We start from the raw sequence: 19759 nt of genomic DNA on the forward strand, positions 1-19759 counted from the left end.
TTCTCCTGAATCTCTTGTGCACACTGTTCAATACCTTCATACCCTTGCCCAGTGAGTTTCCCATAATTGTACATGGTACTCTAGCTGAGGTCTACATTAGTATTTGTCTGCATTTGTATTTTAGTTTTGGGTTGATGCCAACTTTAAATTTGTCCCCTATGTACCAAGGCCTGAATCATTTCCATACACCAGGCAAAGTAAGGTTCCAAAGCCAACCAGGGGAAAGTCCTTTACAAACATTCTTTCAGCCCAAAATGTATCCATTAACCATTACTCTTTGTTTCCCATCATTCAGCCAATTTAGTGTCCGTGCTGCTACTGCCCCTTGTCTCTCATGACTTAAAACTTTCCTCGTAAGACTGTCATATGATACAGTATAGACATCCTTTTGGAAATCTATGGACATCACATCAACAGCATTGCTCTCATCAATCCTCTCGGTTACTTCTTTATAAATCTTCAAGTTAATTCAACGTGATTTGCCAAATCAACTCACATTTTTCCCGAAATTATTAAATCCATTCTGAATAACTGTTGGTAAACCTCATCATTAACCATTTCAGATTCTTATGCCTTAATGCAACATTTTTCCACATTTTTTTTTATTTTTCATAACCAATATTTGCACATGTAATTATTTTGTCCATTTACTTCACCTCCCTGCCCTGACATCATAAATTCAAGAGGTCTAGAGATTTAAATATTCTGCCAGAACATGTTCTCTTCGGACTTTTAGATTGGTTAGTCTCTGGGTTACAATCAGACTTTTGAACTTGACTCCATTCGTGACAATGTGAGGTCTGAAAGCCCCTTTATATTGGAGGACTATTTATCATCACAGAGGTCTTTTGCAGAGGGTATTTTTCCAGAAGAAACAGGCAATCATTTTTTATGCTTTCCTCATTCTCTGGACAGACAGCTTCTCTTGATCTGATTCTAAATCATTGGATATTGGGTGGTCCCTTCTCAGGCATGGCTTCCTTGCAGTTATATGCATCACAGCTTCAGCAGACTTTATTTTCAGTCTGTGGGTCAGTCTGTGCTGAAGTGTGTAGGCTCTTCACATTAACTTGCTGCTTAACTTGGGCAGTGTTATTCACTTTCTGTGATTGTAGCATTGTGAAAACAATATGTCCTTTCCTTGTGTGTACTATTTGAAGATTGCTTTCTGCTTGGCATGATCTCTGTCACTAATACTGACAATTCTACCAGGAAAGATAAGTGGAGGAAATTAATTCTCTGTTTGAATTTGCACCTTTTGAATCATCTAACACAAGACTTAAGTCAGTCAGAACTGCTTATTACCAAGCTGTGTCACACACCAATTTACTCAGTTAACTCAAATGTTGTATGCTACTCATTGGCTAAGTGATTGCTTTTGTTTTGTCATAAGTCTTTCTGATTCTTGCAATCTCATCATTAAAGTCTCTTCATTGTTAATAGCATGGAAAAAGTTTTGCTAATCCAGTATTGTCACAGGTCTCCATCTTGCTTACAGCATGAAACATAGTTCTTCTGGCAAAATAAATCACCTCAACAGATTTTGTCTTCTACTCCAATTCCACCGTGAGTTGAGGGGAATTTATAAAATCTTCTACTGGTTGTCCTTTTTCCTATGGTTCTATGAGTGGCTGTACTTAGAACATTTGTTTCTTGATTTTAACAAGTTTGATTCCTTTTTCCAATTGAAAAAGATTGAGGTCAAGACACAACTACATATACAAGAGCGAGAATTCTTCATTGTAATGTGTATATAAGTTATTTGATATCTGTTGCCCTGTTATTGGAGAGTTGTTTGTAGCACACCTTTGATCTTAATTGCTGTTACTGTCTGCTGTAAAATGGCTTTCTTCAAACATGGTACACTTGTGACACTCATTCCTGTATCAAGCTTAAAATTAGTGAGTTCCCCCTCGACATAGATAAACTCTTGTCAAAAAGTTAGATCTGGATCATCTATTTCTCATTTTCTTGTATTATTGCCTATTCTGCCTCAGTAATGTTTTTGTGTGAGTAAGCATTTGACGTAATGTTGTTCTGTGATCGTGACACACTTCAGCATATTTTCTGAAAATGGCATGTTGGTTTGCTGATGATTCAATTATTTTTGATTAATTGGATAGTGATTGGGCTTGTGTGGTTTCCTTGTTTAACAGTGCAGTCAGTGACTGTGCATTCCTGGTGTCTCTTCTCACTGTACCCCACACTGTACTGCTATCTCATGGGGGTCATAAGAACTGTACCATAAGAACGGAATGGATTCTGCTATTATACTGTGATAAGATTGGATTTTCCTCTTAGGACTGATTTGCCTTGCTTCTGGATTTCTGCTTTGCTCACTACCTGAATAGCTTTCTCTGGAGTCACATCTGCTTTTGACTATAACAAATCTGAAAGATACTCATCAGCAATTCCAACAACAACTCTGTGTTTAATGATTTCTCCAGAGTCTCATGTTTTTACTAGTCTGTACACAACATGAATGGAATTTTCAACAGATTCTCCAGGAAATTTTCTATTAAATTTTGCTCCTTGCTTATTGGTTCAGTGCTTAAAATAATTGTCAGTCTTTCAATACATTCTCAGATGTATCTGTTACTCCTTCTATACCTTACTGAGCTAAAGTGACATCAGCTTTGCTGCCAATCACATACAGAAATATATTGACTTGCTCAGCTTCTGACTTAGTATCTAATTTGAAAGTTGTTCTGTATTTTGAGAATTGTATTTTTCAGGGTGTCCCATGCAGTATTCTATTTGGCCATTTTCTGAAATTAAATCTTGCTGGCAATATTATTTCTGATGTCATGTAGTTTCCTTGCTTAAATTACATTTAATGTTGTTGCTTTACCCTGCTGCATTGGTGGGTTTTCCAGTGTTTCTGCAATCAAAATGGAGGATTCCTACCTTTTCAGATTGAAATAGTGGATTTGAGCGTTTTTTTTTACAATTTCATGAATTAATTCCTCAATTAAACCATCCCTGTTTCCATAATGGCATTACTGAATGACTGCTGCTGCCTGTACCTTTAATAACTGATTCCTGTTCTTTGTGCTCAGTTTCAAGAAATAATTTTGCTATTCACAACTTTATAAGATGAATCCCATTCCTTCACCAGATTTTTCGAGATGATTTCTACTGACCACAGTTGAAATACATATTCCCTGTCTTCATTGCAATTTAATTAATCAATCTTCGTTTTTTCTGCAGTCTCAACGGTCTGCTGTCCTCCTTTTCTGTTAGACCTTGTCTGGTTACAATTCTAAAAAGCTCGTTCATTGCTTCAAGTCTGGCCCTGTGACATTGTCAAGTCTGGGTCCTTGTTGTAGTCATGATTTCCCTTACTGCCTCATAATGTCTGCATGTTATAGTGGTGATGCTCAAGTTGAGTTGCATGAATTTCTCTTACTTTTCTCTTTCCCAGCTAGTAGATCTGCACCATTTTAAAAAATAGATTTCCCTTGCCCATTAGGAATTTTAAATTTACTCACAGTGCCTCTGATGTCCGTTTATTGTGTTACTGACTCTGGACTGCTCTTACTGATCACTTGCATTCCTTGCAATCTGAGACTGCCTTGAAATGATACTCCAGTTCCAGGGGTCTTCGCCTGGTCTGCATTTCTTACCAGATCTGAAATGTTTTACCATTGACTGTAGATTCTGCCTTGTTGAAGCTTGCCATGAGTTTCTCCTCTGATTGGTTTGTGAACATAGTCATAGAGATGTATAGCTTGGAAACAGCCCTTTGGCTCAACACATCCATGCCGACCAGTAGTCCTGACCTAATCTAGTCCCATTTTAATTTAGATTAGATTGGATTAGATTCCCTACAGTATATAGGCTGGTCCTTTGGCCAAACAGGTCCACACTGGCCCTCCGAAGAGTAACCCATCGAGACCCATTCCTCTATATTTACCCCTGACTAACGCACCTAACATTACGGTCATGGCCAATTTCACCTGACCAGCATATCTTTGGATTGTGGGAGGAAACCAGTGCACCCAGAGGCAACCCAGGCAGACATGGGGAGAATGTGCAAACTCACACAGTTGCCTGAGGCTGAAATTGAACCCAGGTCCCTGGTGCTGTGAGGCAGCAGTGCTAACCACTGAGCCACCATGCTGTCCCTTTGCCACCACTTGGCCCATATTCCTCTAAACCCTTCCTATCCAGATGCCTTTTAAATGCTGTAATTCTACCAGCCTGCCCCATTTCCACTGGCAGCTCATTCCTTACACGTACCACTCTCTGTGTGAAAAGGTTGTCCCTTAGATCCCTTTTATATCTTTCCCCTCTCACCCTGAACCTATACCATCTATTTCTGGACTCACCCAACCCGGGGAAAATACCTTGTCTATTTACCCTATCCATGCCCCTCACGATTTTATAAAACTCTATAAGGTCACCCCTCAGCCTCCAACGGTCCAGGAAAAACAGCCCCAGACTATTCAGCCTCTCCCTATAGCTCAAATTCTCCAACCTCGGCAACATCCTTATAAGTCTTTTCTGAACCCTTTCAAGTTTCATAATATCCTTCGGATGGAAGGAGTCCAGAATTGCACGCAAAATTCCAAAAATGGCCTAAGCAACGTTCTGTACAGCTGCAAGATGACCTCCCAACTCCTATACTCAATATCTCTGACCAATAAAGGAAAGTATACCAAAAGCCTTCTTCACTATCCTATCTACCTGCGACTCTACTTTCAAGGAGCTATGAACCTACACTCCAAAGTCTCTGCTCAGCAACACTCCCTAGGACCTTATCATTAAGTGTTTAAATCATGCTAAAATTTGCTTTTCCAAAATGCAGCACCTCACATTTATCTAAATTAAACTCCATCCGCCACTCCTCAGCACATTGGCCCATCTGATCAAGTTCATGCTGTAGCTTTTTCTGCTGTTGTCTGCATGAGTAGGATTCATAATGCTGTGACGGAAGAAAGCTTCAGATCCCCATCACAACTAAATGGAATTCACACCACTGGCATCACGTGTTGTGTGACCAGTCCACATACTGCTCACCATTTTGTATGAGCTCTCTGCACGACATGTAACTCAGCATGAAGTAGATTTGCTGCCGATGTCCTCTTTCAGGTTAGGGATCTTCAAGACTAGCTTAGTCTAATGGAGTACACCAAATTCATTGGTCTAACGAGAAAAGGCCAATGTCTTAACCATGATGTTTTAGAATCATAGAATCCTTACAGTGTGGCATCAAGGCCATTCAGCCCATCAAGTCCGCACCAACCCCCTGAAGAGCATTCCACCCAGACCCAGCCTATACCTTATCCATAAGACATTGGAGCAGAAATTAGGCCATTTGGCCCTTCAAGTCTGCTCTGTCATTCAATCCTGGCTGATAGGCTTTTCAACCCCATTTTCCTACTTTCTTCCCGTAACCTTTGATCTCCTTGGCAATCAAGTACTTTCTCTGTTTTAAATATATTCAATGACCTAGCCTCCAAAGCTCTCTGTGGCAATGAATTCTACAGATTCATCACTCTCTGCCTAAAGAGGTTTCTCCTTATCTCTCTGTTCTAAAGGGACTTCCCTTTACTGTAAGGCTGTGCCCTCGGGTCCTCATCTCTCCTGCCAATGGAAACATTTTCCTAACATTCACTCTGTCCAAGCTGTTCAGTATTTGGAATGTCCTCATCCTTCAAAGCTACATTGAGTATAGTTCCAAAGTCCTCAAACGTTCCTCATACGTTAAGTCTTTCATTCCTGGGCTCATTCTCATGAATCTCCTCTGGAACCACTCTAGGGCTAATACATTCTTCCAGAGGTAGGGGGCCCAATATTGCATACCATACTCTAAACATGGTCTGACCAGAGTCTTATAAAGCCTCAGAAGTACATCCTTGATTTATATTCTAGTCCTCTCAATGACAACATTGTATTTGCTCCCAATTACCCATTCAACCTGCAAGTTTCCTTGAAGAGAAACCTGGGCTAGGACTCCCAAGTTTCTTTGCACTTCAGATTTCTGAATTTTCTCCCCATTTAGAAAATAGTCCATGCCTCTATTCTTCCTATCAAAGTGTGTGACCTAACACTTTCCAGCATTATGTTTCATTTGCCACTCCTTTGCCTACTCTTCGAACCTGTCTAAGACTTTCTGCAACTGAGAGAAAGTGAGGACTGCGGATGCTGGAAATCCGAGATGAAAAGTATGGTGCTGGAAATGGACAGCAAGTCAGGCAGCATCCGAGGAGCAGGAGAATCGGTGTTTCGGGCATAAGCCCCTCATCAGGAATCTTTCTGTAGGCTCCCCCCTTCCTCAATACCAGCTGCCCCTCCACCTCTCTTTGTATCATCTGCAAACTTAGCCAGAATGCCCTGAGTTCCTTCATCTAGATTTGGAATACTGTGTACTGTTCTGGTCGCCACATTACCAAAAGGATGTGGATACTTTGGAGAGGTTCACCAGGATGTTGCCTGGTATGGAGGGTGCTAGCTATGAAAGAGAGGTTGAGTAGATTAGGATTATTTTCATTAGAAAGACAGAGGTTGAGGGGACCTGACTGAGGTCTACAAAATCATGAGAGGAATAGACAGGATGGATAGCAAGAAACTTTTTCCTAGCGTTGGAGACTCAATTACTAGAGGTCACACGTTCAAATTGAGAGAGGAAAAGTTTAAGGGAGGTATGCGTGGAAATGCGTTGCCAGCGGAGATGGTAGAGGCAGGAACGTTAGCGTCATTTAAAACGTATCTAGACAGATACACAAATGGGCAGGAATAAAGATCCTTAAAAAATAGGCGTTAGGTTTAGATAGAGGATCTGGATCGGCTCAGGCTTGGAGGGCCAAAGAACCTGTTCCTGTTCTGTAATTTTCTTTGTTCTTTGTTCCATCATTAATGTATTCCTGTCACCCTGCATTTCCCTTGGCCAATCCACCTAAGCTGGACATTTTTGGACTGTGGGAGGAAACCAGATCACCTGGAGAAAATCCACTGAGAACCAGGGAGAACACAAACTCTCTGAGGGTAGGAGAGTCCAGTACTAGAGGCATAGATTTAAGGTGAGAGGGGAAAGATTTAAAAGGAACCTAATAGGTAACTTTTTCACACAGAGGGTGATGCATGTATGGAATGGGCTGGCTTATGCTCGAAACGTCGAATTCTCTATTCCTGAGATGCTGCCTGGCCTGCTGTGCTTTGACCAGCAACACATTTGCAGCTGCCAGAGGAAGTGGTAGAGAAAAGTAGAATTACAACATTTAAAAGATATTTAGACATATACATGGATAGGAAAAGTTTATGGGCCATATGCAGGCAAATGGGATTAGGAAACCTGGTGAGAATGGATGAATTGGACTGAAGGGCCTGTTTCTGTGTTTATGACTCTAAACAACAATGTCATGCCTATCCTTGTCCACGTTCCTTTCAATACCTTGACAAATAACATTGTTTACAAGTCCTTCTCTGATGCTTTGAAACAAGAACTATAGCATTTCTTAAAATTTCAGGATGTTCCAAAGTGCTTTGTGTACTTCTGACTATGGTGAGGTAGGAAACACAGGAGACAAACCTACACACAAGCTCCCATAAACTGCAACATAATGCACTTTACCCACATTTCTTTGAAGTAAAGGTATCAGCCATCACTTTGGTGAATCAGAGAAGGCAGATGGGCCTCCGTTTAACATCTCAGCCAAATTATGGGCTCTCCTAAAATGCACCAATCCCACAGTGGAATTCTCACTGGAGAGATTCTGTGCGGACACTTTTGGAATGGGGCTTGAATTCAGAATCTACTAACTCAGATGAGTGTGTTACCACAGGGGCACAGCTAATATACTAATCACGAATATCGACCTTCATCCATTATGAGAAATTTTGTTGAAAGCAACATTTTCCAATTGCCCAAAGTCAGGATTCTTGCACCCAGCTGTGTTTATAATACATATGTTTTTCAGTTATTATGTCTGGAATATACTTCATTTCTATATCTTTCTGGAGATTAAATATTTCCAATCTATGTGCCTTTCTGTCAGAAGTTTGCTATTTTAAATATTTTTTCTGCTATCACGTTGATTGTTTTTTTCTTTATTCATTCATGGATGATGGCGTTGCTGTCCAAGCAGCATTTATTACCCATTCCTAATTGCCCACAGCGCAGTTAAGAGTCAACCATATTAGTGTGGGTCTGGAGTCATATGTTGGCCAGACTAGGTAACGATGCAGTTTCCTACCTTAAAGGACATTTGTGAACCAGATAGGTTTTTCCGACAATTGGCAATTGTTCATTATTGATAGTCTACTGATGACCAGGAACATTTCAAGTTGACATACTGTCAGTTAGCTTAAGAACAGAAACAAATGGTTAACTGTAAAATGCGTACAAGAAGGAATGAACTGAGGAAAGGCAATTCAGCTCATCAAACTCATTCCTTCCCATACAGACTTACATGTTCCCATCATGGGAAATCTTTGCTGGATTGGAGTCAGTATGTGTACTTGGAGCAATGTGACTGGCAGACATATTCATTCATGTTAGTATCCATAAAGAATTGTGTTGACTCTTTTTCTAAATGATTCATAAGATTTGCAGGCTGGGCCAGTATCTCTTGCCTCTCCCTAGTTGCCTTCTTGAGTTACTGTGGTGCATGATGGGTACATATATCCGCAATGCTTTTCGGAAGGGAGTTTCCAGAATTTTGACCTAGTCACAGTGAAGTAGCAACACCATGTTTTCAAGTCAGGATGATGTGTGGCTTAAGAGGAGTCTGCAGGTTGTGGTGTTCCTATCTTCTGCTGCATTGTCCTTCTAGATTGTAGAGTTAATGGTTTTGGCAGGTGCTTTGAGAGGGTGATCCAGTTAATGATAATCCTCCCCACATTTTCCTTAGATAATTCACTGACAGTCTGTTTCCTATGTGTATGGCATTTAACATATTCAATCCTGTTACTTAAAAAAAACTGTTCCTTTCCACGTCAGCTGCCAGACTCTTTGATTTAATGAATGCTTGACTGACTGATACTGATGCAAATGTGTTGCTGGTCAAAGCACAGCAGGCCAGGCAGCATCTCAGGAATAGAGAATTCGACGTTTCGAGCATAAGCCCTTCATCAGGAATAAGAGAGAGAGCCAAGCAGGCTAAGATAAAAGGTAGGGAGGAGGGACTAGGGGGAGGGGCGATGGAGGTGGGATAGGTGGAAGGAGGTCAAGGTGAGGGTGATAGGCTGGAGTGGGGTGGGGGCGGAGAGGTCAGGAAGAGGATTGCAGGTTAGGAGGGCGATGCTGAGTTGAGGGAACCGACTGAGACAAGGTGGGGGGAGGGGAAATGAGGAAACTGGAGAAATCTGAATTCATACCTTGTGGTTGGAGGGTTCCCAGGCGGAAGATGAGGCGCTCCTCCTCCAGCCGTCGTGTTGTTGTGTTCTGCCGGTGGAGGAGTCCAAGGACCTGCATGTCCTCGGTGGAGTGGGAGGGAGAGTTAAAGTGTTGAGCCACGGGGTGATTGGGTTGGTTGGTTCGGGCGTCCCAGAGGTGTTCTCTGAAGCGTTCTGCAAGTAAGCGGCCTGTCTCACCAATATAGAGGAGGCCACATCGGGTGCAGTGGATGCAATAGATGATGTGTGTGGAGGTACAGGTGAACTTGTGGCAGATATGGAAGGATCCCTTGGGGCCTTGGAGGGAAGTGAGTGTGGAGGTGTGGGCGCAAGTTTTACATTTCCTGCGGTTGCAGGGGAAGGTGCCGGGGGTGGAGGTTGGGTTGGTGGGGGGTGTGGATCTGACGAGGGAGTCACGAAGGGAGTGGTCCTTGCAGAACGCTGATAGGGGAGGGGAGGGAAATATATCCTTGGTGGTAGGGTCCGTTTGGAGGTGGCGGAAATGGCTGCGGATGATACGTTGTATGCGGAGGTTGGTGGGGTGGTAGGTGAGAACCAGTGGGGTTCTGTCTTGGTGGCGGTTGGAGGAGCGGGGCTCAAGAGCGGAGGAGCGGGAAGTGGAGGAGATGCGGTGGAGGGCATCGATACTGATGTCAATTTTGGCGGTCATGTACTCACCCAACAGTGACACTGGCCCTTCTTGATTATGGATACAGAGAGAAAACTTTTTTTCATGTTGCACAGAAGAATTGTTGAAATGCAGAAACACCTCCCTATAGTTTTCACATTATATCTACATGGATCGTTCTGGTTAAATCTTTGCCAGACATCTTTGCACTGTCAGTAATTTCAATAATAATCTCATCTGGTCTACGGGCCACTGGTTGGAGGAGAAACCCCAACAGAGATTTGTTGGACTGAGAGGCTTGTTTCTCTAGTGTAATTTCTGTGGGGTTTTTAATGGACAATTGTGCATTCTCAAATATTGTTGCTCTTCTCCAAAGCCCACGGATGTAATTGTTCAGCTGAAAACATATGTGCATGCTGGTCTCATGCAGTAAGGCCTTTAAGTCTAAGGCATGAAGGCACAGGGTAAGATCTCTTGAATTGATCGGGTGTGATTGAATGAAGATTGGCAAAGTTAGACTGCTGGTTGAACTGCCATTGCAATGATGAGATGCTCCATTAGGGACAAACTGCCAACATTGCATCCTGTTGATATTGTGCCCCCTACTGATAACTATTGGTGTAACCATGTCAGGTTTTTTTCAGAATTGGCCATGAACCAAGCATTTGTGATAGCTGTATAAGGCCCCCTTTAGTCAAAGTGTCTCAAAATTGAAAATAGTCATCACCACATCATTGCAAAATAAATAAGTTAGTTTATTATGCAGTCACTTATATATAAATGGTAAAGGTAATACCTAAAAATAAGCATATTCAAACATTTAAGTACAGATACAACTTACATATGAAGGTGAGATCAGTTTCTAATGCCACTTTGGCTTCAGTGAGCTTGAAGATTGTCTTCCTGAACTGAAGAGGTTGAAAGTTAGAGTCAGATTGAGTTCCTGCGTTAGTTAGTCTCTATAGCTACATAGGTGGAAGTTGCTCCCACGGGGAAATTGGTCAGCGGAACGATTCCTGGAAATGAGTGAAGCTTCCTTTGTTTTATTTGTATCTACCTCTTGACAGCCTAGATCAGTGCAGTAAGTCTTTGATTGCCTCTCTCTGTTGATAAGCAATTTCTGTTTCAAGATGCCGTTTAATACTCAGTTGGTTAAAATGGCCATTTCCTGACACATTTTTATCACAATTGAACAATATGGCTGCAAATTTGAAGTAAGATGAATTGTTGTTATACAATTTCATTTGAGCTGGAATTCATTGTGATGTTCTTCCTCCTGTCTTTTATCCAACACTACAGGAACTTTGAGTCTTCAAACCTATTGAGGATTCAATGATAGTCCTGGAATCCTTCAATTATTTATTGAGCTTTTTTTTAAGATTAGATTACTTACAGTGTGGAAACAGGCCCTTCGGCCCAACAAGTCCACACCAACCCGCCGAAGCGCAACCCACCCATACCCCTACATTTACCCCTGTACCTAACACTACGGGCAATTAATCCTGGCCAATTCACCTGACCTGCGCATCTTTGGACTGTGAGAGGAAACCGGAGCACCTGGAGGAAACCCACGCAGACACGGGGAGAATGTGCAAACTCCACACAGTCTGTCGCCTGAGTCAGGAATTGAACCCGGGTCTCCGGCACTGTGAGGCAGCAGTGCTAACCGCTGTGCCACTGTGCCACCCACAATGTCTGATGCCTGAATGTTGAATCCATACGAGAAGTAAATTGGCTTTAAAGGAGCTATTTTGTAAGACTTGTTATGTACAGTTTATGCTTTTTAAAAATGAAATATATATTTTAACTCGATGTTTAACTGTAAGTCACTCAGTGGTTAACACTGCTGCCTCACTGTGCCAGGGACCTCTGAGTTTGATTTTTACTTCCGGTGACTGTATGAGTTTGTACATTCTCCCCGTGTCTGTTTGGCTATCCTCTAGGTGGTCTGCTTTGCTCCCACAATCCAAAAGTATGTAGATTACATGGATTGACCATGCTAAATCTTCCATAGTGTCCAGCGATGTGCAGGCTAGATGAGTTCGCCATGGGAAATGCAGGGTTATTAGGATAGGATAGGGGGTGGCTCTGGCTGGAATGCTCTTCAGAGGGATGGTGTGAATTCAGTGGGCTGAATGGTCTGTTTTCATGTTGCAGGAATTCTATGATTCTATTTTTGTGACACTATAAACTTGAGATCAGAGAACAATATTGAATCAGTTTGTTGACTACTTGTGGTCTTTCATTAAATGGAGATAAAGGAATACTGTTAGATTGTGACTTCTGGGTAGGTGGGACTAGATTGGGTTGGGATATCTGGTTGGCATGGACAGGTTGGACCGAAAGGTCTGTTTCCATGCTGTACATCTCTATGTTAGTCAATATAGTTAGTCTAATACTTAGCTGTTCCCATTCATTGGTTCATATCTACATTAAGGGAACATTTATAAAATTAAACGGTGTTTAAGCGTGACACACTTCTTTTTGACAATGAAGGGTCTGAGGATCGAGATAACAGAGAGTGAACATTTCTGACATGGTGCCAGAAAAATATATTTAACCAATAAAGTTCTAGGGTCCTTCCCAGTTGTGAATGCTGGTGAACAGTTAAATTGGAGGAGGAAGAGGAATCCCTCAGTGATGGCAGAAACCAGCAGATGAGGGTAAAAGACATGGTTGTGTGTTTGTAACCATCGTCAGCTAGTAGTGCTGAGTGGAGATCAAGAGATTCAAGTGCAAGAAGGAGCTAGTGCTAACTTCAGAATTGATCGTGGATGGGAATTCTATGTAGCAGGGGAAGGAGGTACTGCATTCTATACTTGTTTCAGCCTCCAGAAGCTGATGACTGTTAGGTGAGCAGATAGATCACTAACTGGTGCGTTTTAAGAATTTACCTCTCTGAATAGGAGGTGATAGAAGCAGATATGATAGCAACATTTGAGGTATTTACACAGACACGTGAACAGGTAGGGTAGAGAGGGATATAGATCATACGCATGTCCAACACACAACTGGAAGTGGAGAGGTGTAAATTCTGAATTGCTTAAAATTTTACGACTTAATAGATTAAACTAATTAATGGTTGCATAATATTGATCAACTTGAAACCAAATTAGTTAGACAAAACACAAGAAAGATGGTGGAGCAGATGATGTGCTGCAGCTATAGCATGTGGGTGATGTTGGACACCAGTGTGATGCATGATGATGAGAGCTGCAGTGAGTGCCTGCAGTTCACACTAACTGGTACAGACTTGGTGAGCTGGAGTCAAAACTTTGAAAACTAAGATGGCAAGCAGAACACTCCCTGGTCACCTGGACACTTTGTTCCAAACAGTAATCACATGGTGGCTCAGTGGTTAACACTGTTGTCTCACAGCACAAGGGTCCCAGATTCGATTCCAGCCTCGGGTTACTATCTGTGTGGAGTATGCACATTTTCCCCGTATCTGTGTTTTCTCCGGGTGATCTGGTTTCCTCCCACAGTCCAAAGATGTGCAGGTCAGGTGAATTGCCCGTGGTGTTAGGTGCATTAGTCAGAGGGAAATGGGACTGAGTGGGTTACTCTTTGGAGGGTTAGTATGGACTTGTTGGGCCAAAGGGCTGGTTTCCAAAGTGTAGGGAATCTAATTTAACATACATCTTAGAGCATATAGCAAAGAAACTGCAATGACTGTGTTGAGCATGCCTATGATCCATATCCCTCTCTACCCTACCTGTTCACGTGTTTGTGTAAATACCTCAGATGTTGCTATCATGTCTGCTTCTATCACCTCTCCAGGAAATGCATTCTAGGTACTTACGACCCTGTGTGAAAAACTTGCCTCGCACATCTCTTTTAACTTACCCCCTCACCTTAAACCTATACCCCTTAGTATTTGACATTTTCATCCTGGGAAAAAAGGCTCTGACTATTCACTCTATCCTTGCTCTCAGAATTATATAAAATTGTATCAGGGCACCCCTCTGCCTCTGATGCTGTACCGATGCCTAACCTGTCCTCCTAACTAATGCACTCAAAATCAGGCAACATCCCAATAAACTTCTTCTTCACTCTATCCAATGTCTCCACATCCTTCCGATAATTTGGTAATCAGAACTGCACACAATACTCAAAATGTTGCCTAACTAAAGTTGCAACATGACTTGCCAATTTTTACACTCAATTTCCCAAATGAAGGGAGGATGCTGTACACCTCTTTACCACTTTGTCCACTGGTGTTGCCCACTTTTAGGGAGCTATGGGCTTGCTCATCTATCTGTACTTCTCCTTCCTGCTAGCTACTGGGAACCCATAGTATAATTCCATCATAGTGACTACACATTTCTTATTCTTGAATTCTACCATATGGCCTCACTGAAATGAACCCTCCAAGATGTCCTCTCTGAATGCAGCTGTGGCTTCGCCTTAATCAGCAATATAGCTCCTCAACTCCTATTAAATCCATCTCTATCACATCTGAAGCTTGAATGTTGAGCTGCCAGTCCTGCCCTTCTCTCAACCAAGTTTCTGTAATGGCTACAACATCATAGTTCTACGTACTAACCCAGGCTCTAAGCTCAACAACTTTACCGGTCATACGGCTTGCATCAAATTAAATACAATTCCAGTTGCCAGTTCCTCTATGTTTGTTAACCTGGCCCTGGTCATTGGATAACTATATGGATGATAATGGAATAGTGTAGGTTAGATGGGCTTGAGATCAATTTCACAGGTTGGCGCAGGACCGAGGGCCTGCGCTGTATTGTTCTATGTTCGATGCCTTTTCTTCGTAATAGATTTACTTAGCCTCTATTTTCTCCTCACTCGTTCCACATGCTGACCTACTGTTCCAGTTCCCATCCCTCTGTCACACTAATTTAAACTCTCTCAAATGACACTAGCAAACCTTCCTGCAAGGAGTTTAGGTGCATGCCTGCCCTTTTTGTACAGGGCCCACCTGCGCTGGAGAACATCCCAATGATCCACATATCTGAAGCTCTGCCTCTTAGACCAGTGTTTTTAGACTTACATTTTTCTGCAGTATCTTTCTATTTCTAGCCACACTAGCATATGGCATCCTGAGATTACAACACTGGAGGTCCTGTTTTTCAATTTGCGACCTAACTTCCTGAATTACATTTGTAGGACCTAAACTCTCTTACTCCCTATGTCATGGTACCAATATGGACCACAACTTCTGGCTGCTCACTCTCCCTCATCAGAATAAGCTGTGCTCCCTCAGAGACATCTTTGATCCTGGCACCAGGGAGGTGACATGCTATTCTCGAGCCTTGCTTGCAGCACAGAAACACCTGTTTGTGCCCCTGACAAAGAATCCCCTATCACTATTGCTCACTACAATTTGACCCTCCATGCTGTAAAACAGAACCAATCATGGCACCACTAATCTGGCTGCTGCAATTGCTTTCCTCTGAAAGATCATTCCTAAACAGTATCCAAAATAGTAGACTTGTTGGACAGGGGAATAGCTACAAGGGACTCCTGCACTGCACGATCCTCCTAGCAGTGACCATACCCCTAAAACCCCCATCTTTAAAATTTTCTGCATCCTGTATGTCCCTCAGTGAGTCCAATTGCCGCTCGAGTTGATCCATGCAATCTGAGGAGCTGCAGCCTTACACACTACCTGCAGACATGGTTGGCAGGGACATTTGAATTCTCCCTGATCTCCCACATCTCACAGGAGGATCATACTCCTCCACTAACTGCCTTTACCACCCCTCTGGTAACTACTGGTTTAAAAGAAAAGACTTTAGCTTGCCCTACCTTATTGCCACTCTCCTTTCTCAGCAAAGCCTGCTTTTTGACCTCAAAGCTACAGTGTGAGAGGGAGTTGGTACATATGGGTGTGAAACAAGAGTAAGACAGAGGTTGAGGAGGTATGAACAGCTAATGACCAAATTACAAAGCAGGCCCATGAAGGTAATCATCTCTGGATTACTACCTTAACCATGAACAAATTGGCAGAGGGTAAATAAGATCAGCGAGTTGACTATGTTCCTCAGGAGAATAGCTTTGGTGAAATGAGTTTCAATTCATGAGGCTCTGGCAGCGAGTGACAGGGGAGATAGTTGTAATGAGGGAAAATTTGGAAAGATAATGATGAGGGACTAGGCAATAATACAAAAAAGAAACCTGGACATTAGTAACTAGATTGACAGGAAGGGACAGAGTGTACAAATATAAAGGTGAAGGAGCAAGTATGGTCATGGTGGGGAGAATTGCCAATCAATGGAGAAATGAGGAGTAGGGCTCGGGTGAAGAGAAATCAGGAAATCCAAAGTTAACAAAATGCCTATTGATGTGGATAAGGACAAGCTAAGAAGGGTCAGAGAGTTTAACAGTAATAGTATATCCGAGAGTAAGATCTTTGCAGGATATAGTGGTAAAAAGTAAAATTGCACTCAGCATAAGCAATAAGGTAAGCAAGTAGTATAAATAGAAATAAATGTTTTTTAGTCGATCTTACAGAGAGATGGTTACAAGGTATTAATTACAGGAAGATGTTGGATGTTATGAAGAACAATAGCAAGCCTGGTGAATGGAGTATTCTAGAAACCAGCAAAGAGCCACCAATAAAGAGGATAAAAGACAAGTTAGAATATAAGAGTAAACTAGACAAGAGTGCAAAGCAGATTTTAAGGACCTTAACGTGTGTAAAAATGTAGAGTAGTTCAAGTAAAAATTTGTCCCTCAGAAGCAGAGTAAATTGATTCTAAAGTCCAGAGACTAAAATGAGATATGCTCATGTGGAAACATATAAGATTATAAAGGGGCTTAGCATGATGCAAGTTTGTAAATGTTTCAATTCTCCAACAAAGAGAGTTGTGGATGCACCAACACCGAATAGATTTAAGGCTGAGAAAGGTTATTGATCTTTCAGAGTCCAGGAATACAGGAAATGGACAGGGGAATGGAGTTGAGCTCATAGTCAAGTGTGATCATGTTGAATGGTGGAGCAGGCTTGTCAGGGTCAGATGGTTGACTATTGCTGCTACGTTCTTATCGACCTTAGGCTAAATAAACTAATTCTGCTCCTTTATCTTAGGGTTTTGTGATCTCATCCTGAGGTGCTGGTCTTCAGCCATATCGATTCACTCCATATGAATTTATTGTATCCTGGAAACAGCATAAACCATGGGCCCTGACAACATTCTGGTTATACCACTGAAGACACTTGCTTCAGAATTAGCCACATCCACTTTGAGCTGTTCCAGAATAGGTACAATATTGGTATTCACTCAAGAGTATGGAGAATTGCCTATGATATTCCATCCACTGAAAGCAGGACAAATGCACGTTGGACAATTAGTAACTCATCAGTCTACTCTGACTAATTAGCAAAATGACACTTTTCATCATTGATAGTTCTATCAAACAGAACCCAGTAATAACCTACTCATTGATGCATAATTTGGGTTCTATCAAGGCCACTAAGTTCCAAAATATGGTCTAAACATGGACAGAAGAGCTGGATTCCAGCTGCAATGTGAGATGCAGCATTTACCATCAACATTTAACTGTGTAGGACATCAAGGAGATAGCAGTGTCTCTGCAGTGAATCCTTGCTCTGAGTCACTACAGTACCAGCAATGATTGGAGGGTGCAGTTACAATATAAAATCATTACTGGGTATAATGGCATTATAAATGTGGACAAATGCATTTATTTTTGAAAATGTTGATTTGAAAGCATGGTCAGAACTTTGTCATAAAACCAAAGTGTTGTAGGCAGGAAATGTTAATAGAGATAATGTATCAGGTAAGTTGCTATTGAAGATTTTTGTGTATATTATAAATATAAAGTACTGCACTGTTCTAATTAATGTTCACAATTTGTGTTTTTTTTTATTCTTGTTGCAGTCAATACTGGATCACATGCATCTGAAATGTAAGTGTCACGGTTTGTCCGGGAGCTGTGAAGTGAAGACCTGTTGGTGGGCGCAGCCAGATTTCCGGGTCATTGGAGACTATCTGAAGGACAAATATGACAGTGCCTCTGAGATGGTGGTGGAGAAGCACAGAGAGTCCCGGGGTTGGGTGGAGACCCTTCGTGCAAAATATGAGCTTTTTAAGCCCCCAACTGAGCGAGACCTTGTCTACTATGAAAACTCGCCAAACTTTTGTGAGCCGAACGCGGAGACAGGATCCTTTGGGACCAGGGACAGGATCTGCAATGTCACCTCTCATGGGATCGATGGCTGTGACTTGCTCTGCTGTGGCCGTGGACATAACACCAGGACGGAGAAACGCAAGGAAAAATGTCACTGCATATTCCACTGGTGCTGCTATGTCAGTTGCCAGGAATGCATTCGAGTGTACGATGTACACACGTGCAAATAACAGGACAGACAAACACATGTAAGGTCACACAATATGGAACCTTCCAGTTATTGTTGGGTCAAAACAAAAATGGCGCACTTTACTGTGCATGTACATGGCAGAAATGAATTCTGGGAAATGTGGTCTTTTCACCAATTTATTCAATTTCTCGTTGGAGCTTCAAACAAAAATCTTAGTCTGAACCAAAAAGCACACCAGATTTTAAAAAATTGCAAAATTCATCACTTGATCTAAAAATGCTACATTGGGATGATTTACTCTCAACTTGAAATTGCAGATTTTCATTTATAGTAATTGGTGAAAACATTAGCAAACAAATTTCCTAAAATCCCAAGCTTTCCATTGCCACAACTTTATTTTAGTTTCCTACTGTTGCCAATGTTGTTGGGGTCAATCAGAATGGCAACCTGCTCAGTAGATGGTGAGGGAATGGAAAAAATTCTCCAGCACTATCAATAGTTAGCTGGATTCCCAATTGCAATTAGGTTACCTTTGGCATCCCATCCCAGAAGTGACAAACAAATGCAAATCCCATTAGAATTTGATCTTCTATCCATGGTTTCAGACTTGCCACTGGGTCAGAGGTGAAAGAAAGGAAGGTACCAGTATAGTGTTTGTAATGACATATACATTGACGTAAATTTATACAGAGTTAACATCAGAAGTATCAATAGGATTTTCTGGAAGCTCTAGAGAGAGGGATCCATAAAGGACGTTGATTGCTAGACATTTCTACAGCAATGACAGTTGAAGAAAATTTTTTTAAAAAAGGTTTACCAACCTTAATCAAAGAACTTTTACCTTTCGAATTGTCAAAGATATATGTATTCATATATTAACCTAGTTAAAAATCACGACACCAGGTTATAGTCTAACAGGTTTATTTGGAAGCACTAGCTTTCATAACGCTTCCTCTTTCATCAGGTGGCTGTCACAAAGCTAGTGCTTCCAATTAAACCTGTTGGACTATAACCTAGTGTTGTGTGATTTTTAACTTTGTCCACCCCAGTCCAACACTGGCATCTCCATATATTTATCTAGTTAACAAAAACCACTCCAAAATGGCAAGTGTTTCAAAACTTGTAATCCTGAGGACAATGCAACTTAAGTCAGCCCCACATTAATTTGTTATTCGCTACATTGAGTGTGAAAATAATTTGTTCATTTTTGAAATTAAACCCCCTCAAAGCTTAAAGACTACAACCCCCAGAATCCTTTGCATAACACAAGAGTTCACGTGGCTTCAGTTGGCTGCAGACACAAGCTGAGATATTAACATTAAGAGCAGCTTAAGTCATCCAGCTTGACATCATCAAGTCAAAAAGATATCAGACGTGCTTCCCATAACAAAACTTCCGAGTTTTTTTTTAGGAATGGTGGCTGTATGACATAGCAAATTTGATGTTAGTATCAATGCCATTTGCAATTCGCACCTCCCAATCACAAT

At 41.7% G+C, this 19759-nt stretch overlaps 1 protein-coding gene across 2 annotated transcripts in view; it reads left to right on the plus strand.

Annotated features, from left to right (window-relative positions):
* Positions 1-19231, plus strand: part of LOC132830697 (proto-oncogene Wnt-3) — a 116151-nt gene extending 96920 nt beyond the window's left edge. For both annotated transcript variants that reach the window (XM_060848512.1, XM_060848510.1), the window contains exon 4: positions 17833-19231. In XM_060848512.1, the coding sequence (XP_060704495.1) occupies positions 17833-18312 (480 nt within the window). In that variant the 3' untranslated portion in view covers positions 18313-19231. The remainder of the gene's footprint in view (positions 1-17832) is intronic.
* The last annotated feature ends 528 nt before the right edge of the window (positions 19232-19759 follow it).

This window comes from Hemiscyllium ocellatum, chromosome 32 (assembly GCF_020745735.1).
Source record: "Hemiscyllium ocellatum isolate sHemOce1 chromosome 32, sHemOce1.pat.X.cur, whole genome shotgun sequence".
Taxonomy (NCBI): domain Eukaryota; kingdom Metazoa; phylum Chordata; class Chondrichthyes; order Orectolobiformes; family Hemiscylliidae; genus Hemiscyllium; species Hemiscyllium ocellatum.